We start from the raw sequence: 5,900 nt of genomic DNA on the forward strand, positions 1-5,900 counted from the left end.
TGTAAATGAATTGGTAATACTGGTTTTTGGAAAATCGGTAATCGAAACCAAACCAAAATTTATGGTTAACTGATTGACCAGTTTGGTTAATTATCGATTTGGTTCATTAGTTTTTTTGTTTTTTTTATAATATATTTATATAATAAATATGTATATATATAATATTATATTTTAAATAATAAATAATATATTATGTATTATAAATATCTATATTTATATATATATAAATATAATACATATTTATTAATTTATAATATATACAAAATATTATATATATAATACTTTTTTGTATTGATTAACCAAAACTGAACCGGTTATTTAATTTTTAAAAATACCGAACCGAAACCGAAACCGAAACCGAGACCGAAACCAAAACCAAACTGACCGGTCCGATTAACCAATTTTCGATTTTTTCCTCACCCTATCAGAGCAATGTTGAGCCGACTCGCCGCTAGTGGTGACGGGTCATCTTTTTGGTCCACACCTTCAAACTTCAACATAGAGATCAGACTAGAAGAGTACGGAAGAATAGCGTTTCGACGAGGATAAATCAAGAAAAAACCCCTTCCTCTGGTCTCTATTCAATTCTCATCTTTCAGATGTTCCATTTACTTTCTTTCTCCACTGCGCCTTATCTTTTGCAGTCAGTCATGCCCGGTGAAACATCTCTTCTCAAAACCGCTTTTCTAAACCCCCAAATATCCATCTTCAGAACCCACTCTCTTCAATTTTCACGTCGCCGGAAAAGAGCTCCTCTTCCGGGTGCCTTGTTTTCTGGATGGAACACCGTTTTCCATGGAGGGCCTGCCACAAAAGTTTCGGCTGTTTTGGAAACCAAAGAGAATACTGTAATGGAGGGCCAAACTACTCCTGTGAGAATAGTGGGCATCGTCGGAGAAGGAAGCGTCAGCCCACTAAAATGTACACCTTGGGAAGAGGTCATGCTTCACACTGTAAGTGAAAAAAACAAAAAGGCAGCTTCTCCTTTCCTATTTCTCTCTCTTAATAGAGTATAGCAGAGACCCTTCTCTCTCTCTCTCTCTCTCTCTCTCTGCTTGATTTCTGAATGGTCCCTTGATCAAACTATTTAAATCATAATACTCTGTGGCGCTAGATTACTCTAAATATCGCTTGTTTGGCAATGTACCGAGAACCAATACAGAACCAGACACCCGAAACCAGACCACTGACATTGTCAATTCTTATTTTGCCGTCTATGACCCCCAATTATAATTGAATACAATTAAAAAACCTCCACTAAACTGTAAAGTAGTATGGAGGATCCTCCTCGCCTGGACACCAGCTGGTGTACTGTATCTTTTCTGTTAGTCTTTTTTGGTGTCCATCACTTCTGCCTTGAGGAAGGGGGTCCTTCTTGGTGTTTTGGAATTTCAGTTGAAGACCCATCTTGGGTGATCAGTCTCACAGAGGGCGATTAGCCCGAATATTAGGTCCTACTGCTGCATGCCCTGAATCTACAAAGGTCTATATAAGCTCATCAGCCTTTCCTTAAGGGGCATTAAAGAATTCCATGAGCAAAATGGCCAGAGGGTGAAGCAGAGAGTGCTCCTAACTCAACGGGCTGAGTTTTGGGGCAGAGCATCAAAACGTGTCTTCTATCAGGGAGTAATCTGGTATGAATATTGATGTTACCGTTTCCGGTCACGTGTCAATCTTTTTTCGTGATGTATCAATTTTTTGGCTAAGTACCTCGTCAACTCGTCTGCTCCCAAGTGGCCTGTGACTTAGGGGCTGAAGTGGAGCTCCTTCGTGGCGAGCTGCCTTGTGGTTAGCTACCTTGCTGCTTGGAGATGGGCTACCTTGATGAGCTGCTTAGAGGTGGGCTACCTTGATGAACTGCTTGGAGGTGGGCTACCTCGATGAGCTGCCAGGTAGTGAGCTACCTTGATGCTGAGCTCCCTGGTATAGTGCAACCCGATCGCTCCCTACAGGAAATGATCTACTCCTCTTTGTAGATGACAGGAGCTGGGGAACCTGCGAGAACTGAGTCAAAGAACCCGGGGGTGTTTACCCGGCGAGGTCACTCCGATGGCTAAGTCAACACTTAGTTGTAGAGCTGAAAATGATATACGAGAGTGAGAGAGATGAAGAACAGGGGTTACCACCTCTTCCTTCAGCCTTTTCGCATACCTTTTCCCCTGGGGGGTGAGGTCTTTATATACTGGAGTCCTTGTGGGTTAGGTGGAGCAGTTCCTGGATTCCCACTGTGATGGGACCTGCTTGCGTGTTAGGCGGGAAAAATGCCATCCATCAATAAGACTATCCCTTCCTGTCTGAACCAGGGAGTTGGTGAACTAATATAGCCATTACAAAGTATGGTCCTGTGGGATACAGAGTACGAAGGTGTGCTCCTCGAGGTTTTCAGGTTGGCTCCTGCGCCAGGCCGCTAGCTCGTGCCAGGGCCAGGCTACCAGCTCGTGCCAAGGCAAGGTCGCCAGTTCGTGTCAGGGCCAGGCTGCCAGCTCATGCCAAGGCCGCGCTTGGTGGGACACCATCAACTTAGCAAAGGCAAGTTGTTGCCAAAGTGGTCCCAGGTGTCACCTAGTTGTTCTAAGGTGCCAGGCTACATGTGGGTGAGCTAGTGGCGAGCTGCCTAATGGCGAGCTACCTGTAAGTGCTGTAAGGTGGCAAACTGCCTAGTGGCAAGCTGCCTGTGGTGAGCTTGAGCTGTCTAGTTGTCGAGAGGTTGCACTTAGTTGGCATAAGGTGCTAGGTGTCACAATGTCACTGGAGGGCCAAATCCACCCTCATCAAATATGATGCATCCTCCCACAAGACAAATCTTGCGTAATGCATGGACAGTAAAAGTTTCACTTCGTACAGTATAAGAGTTTTTTCAAAGGGATAGAAGAGGCCCCTTTATCCAACTAGCAAGAAACGGAGGAAAAATGCAATCTCATTTATTGTTATTTTCCATTGTACCCTACTATATGTTTTTTTAGATGGTGAGGAACTCTATTTTTCATGCAAGACTTCACACAGCAATTCATCTGTGGCCAGGAAATTCCATTCTTTCTTCATAAGGGTCCCACCATTTGTGACATCAGTGAATTCTTGTTTGAGACAGTAGCTGCATTGTGCCATTTTGGTGGACATGCTGTGCTCAAGAAAAGGGAGTATATGGATTTAGATGATTGCTGCCTCTTTTAGCACAGTGGATTGCAATCCTCAGGACCATCTTCATTCCAACACCATGTTGTGGGTTCTTATCCCCTTGAAGAAAACATAGTTTTATTTGGTATTACCCATACAGACATGATAGAATGTTGAAAACATTATTTTCTTTACTAGCTTTTTTTTCTTCTCATAAATGCAGGTGGATAGACTAAAATGGATTGATGAAGGATTTCAGATGCTTGTATTTTCTGACAACATTCTAACCCAATCTGATGACCCAAGGGTGGAAGCACTCAAAAAGGAGTTAAGCCATGCAGATATCTTGGTGGTTGTTGCTGTTAATAATCAAGAATCAGTCAAGTGGATCCAAACAAATGGTGAAAGTGTCCGAAACATCATCTGCTTTGACTCATCCCCTACTCTAATTAACAAACTCGGAGGATCATACATTCATACTCAAGTAAAAGGAAATATATTCACCAAAATCACTGGAATTATTCAAGGTAATAACACGAATGAATCAGTTGAAGTGGTTCAAACAGTGTCTGAGGCATGGGATCGTTACAATTCTGATGATATAAGGTTCTGCTTATTAGTCATAATCAATGCTTATATAAGGCCGGTTCCAGTCTTAAAGAACCTAAGGTCAAAGGGTCTCTCAACACTTAATTGCATGATAAAGAACTGTGGTCCACAGATATTGAATTGCCTCTTGGATCCCAACTGTAGGAAGGCCCTCCAATGCTTAAACCGCTGTAGTCCAGTGGATCAGGTCTGTAATTATCAATGCATTGCCTCGTATGAGAGTCCACAGCTAGAAGCATTTTCTCTCTGTGTATTGCAGAAGCATAACTGTCTAGAATTGGATGCAAGGATCCCTGACAAGCCTTATGTGCCTCCAATGGTTCAGTTTCGAGGAGAGGACTTGTGTCATGAAGTTGCTGAGGATCTCTTTGTGGGTTGGTTGGGTAGTTTGGATTGGAGTTGGCGGGTTGTTGCAGGGCAAAGTCCAGCTTATGATCAGTTCCCCTGCCAGTACCAGCTATTCTATAGAGGGAAGGCTAGAGGGTCCTTCTGGTATGAACCTGTTTTTCAAGTGAGAACCTTAGAGGGTAAGATAGTTTGGAGGCGGCGCCGGTATCGAGTTAGGAGAGGCAAGATTCCTGGGACCTTTTACTTCAGTGTCTTGGATAATGGTGTTGTTTCAAATGAGTATTGGACAATTGTGGATGTCGCTGAAGATCTTAGTTGGGGTTTATTTCACTACAGTGGGGCTGCTCAGGTTGCTGGACTGGCTTATACTGGGGCAGTGCTTGTTAGCCCAAACGGACAGTATCCAAATGAGATGCAGAGACCACAATTAATTTCTGCTTTGAAGAAGAGTGGAATCAAGGAGTGGGAGCTTTACACAGTTGATAATTGTTCTTGTCCTGACCCACCTCTGGGACTTCCTGAGGGATCAGGTTTGCATTGTAAACTTGAAGTTAAAAATAAGAAGTGATTGTCTTCATAGATACAACAAATCACTCATCTATGCATCTCAAAGTTCATGCCACATCTTAAATTCCATAGCACACCTACAAATACATGGACAGATTAAAAAGCTGGAGCAATGCTTGAAACATGAATGAATATGATAAATAAAAGGTTGGTTTCCACAGGGAATCTTCAGACAAACTCAGAGAAAAAAAAAGTGAAGTGAATCGTTGTTGCAAGAGCATTTTGAAGCGTAAACCTCCGAAACCATTCCACAGCCATTCATCTTTTAACAATGTGCATGTAAGATGTAACTTGAAAAATCAATTTCTGCCATAATAGATGTATGATGTGCATGTAATTTGGATGATTGAAGAAATTTATGCTGCCATAATATGTTGAGGGGAAATTGTAAGAGGATGATAGAAGCAACACAAGTTAGAGTAACAAAAGGCATGGTGCTTACTTTGCCTTTAGAGATAGCTAAGAAAGATATATCTGCTCCTTTACATGCGTATGAATTTGGGAGGCTGGTTTGTTTTTTATTGATTCTAATGGTTTGAACTGCTGCATTATTTAAAGTTCTACATTACAAGAGGACTAAACTGCACCAGGCTTGTGGCCAACCAAAAACAGTGCGTATGAATTTGGGAGGCTGGTTTGTTTTTTATTGATTCTAATGGTTTGAACTGCTGCATTATTTAAAGTTCTACATTACAAGAGGACTAAACTGCACCAGGCTTGTGGCCAACCAAAAACAGCTGCCTACAGATAGGTACACAATCAGCTAGAGCTCAGTTGAAGCTCCAATAAGTATATATGGGTTGTTCATATTTGATTCCTCCAGTTAGCTTGGCTGGAGCTGTCCAATATAAGCCTCAGCCAGATGGTGTATGTTGGTGGGTACCAGCTGAGGGCAGTTACAAATGTTTTACTGACCAGTGATCTTCACATGGCAGCTCTCTTTGGGGCCCAAAACACTCCATTTCCGCAGGCTATTCAACCCGATAGCCCAAGCGGAGTGGCCAGAAGAACACTTTCTTCTTGGCAATTTTGTCAATCAAAACTTTGAACTATAGCAAGTTGTTTTGCTTAGGGGTAGTACAACACAAGGTAGCTTACATAGTTGGACAGATCACTCCATCTAAGGTAAGCTTTTATCCTTAGCATTACTCCAGGGATTGTGAAATTTAATATCTGGGCACCATGTTAACTTGCTGTGGGCTCAAATGAGACCTTGTTTGGGCCTAGGCCAAGCATCTAGAGTTGATTCTTGATCTGGGTTG

The 5,900-nt window shown here is 42.3% G+C and overlaps 1 protein-coding gene across 1 annotated transcript; it reads left to right on the forward strand.

Moving 5' to 3' along the window:
* Positions 1 to 454: 454 nt before the first annotated feature.
* LOC148851496 (violaxanthin de-epoxidase-like protein) lies at positions 455 to 4,661 on the forward strand. Its single transcript, XM_088947298.1, has 2 exons — positions 455 to 953; positions 3,338 to 4,661. The coding sequence occupies exons 1-2, from the start codon at positions 600 to 602 to the stop codon at positions 4,637 to 4,639; spliced, it is 1,656 nt and encodes a 551-aa protein (XP_088803424.1). The 5' UTR covers positions 455 to 599; the 3' UTR covers positions 4,640 to 4,661.
* The last annotated feature ends 1,239 nt before the right edge of the window (positions 4,662 to 5,900 follow it).

The sequence above is a fragment of the Nelumbo lutea genome, chromosome 5 (assembly GCF_056320005.1).
Source record: "Nelumbo lutea isolate HS-2025 chromosome 5, American lotus-T2T, whole genome shotgun sequence".
NCBI lineage: Eukaryota > Viridiplantae > Streptophyta > Magnoliopsida > Proteales > Nelumbonaceae > Nelumbo > Nelumbo lutea.

Excerpts from the sequence above, each read along its gene's own strand:
- LOC148851496 (XM_088947298.1), top strand. The coding sequence starts at position 600 with ATGTTCCATTTACTTTCTTTCTCCACTGCGCCTTATCTTTTGCAGTCA. Across the intron at positions 954-3,337 it reads AAGAGGTCATGCTTCACACT|GTGGATAGACTAAAATGGAT; the intron begins GTAAGTGAAAAA and ends TCATAAATGCAG.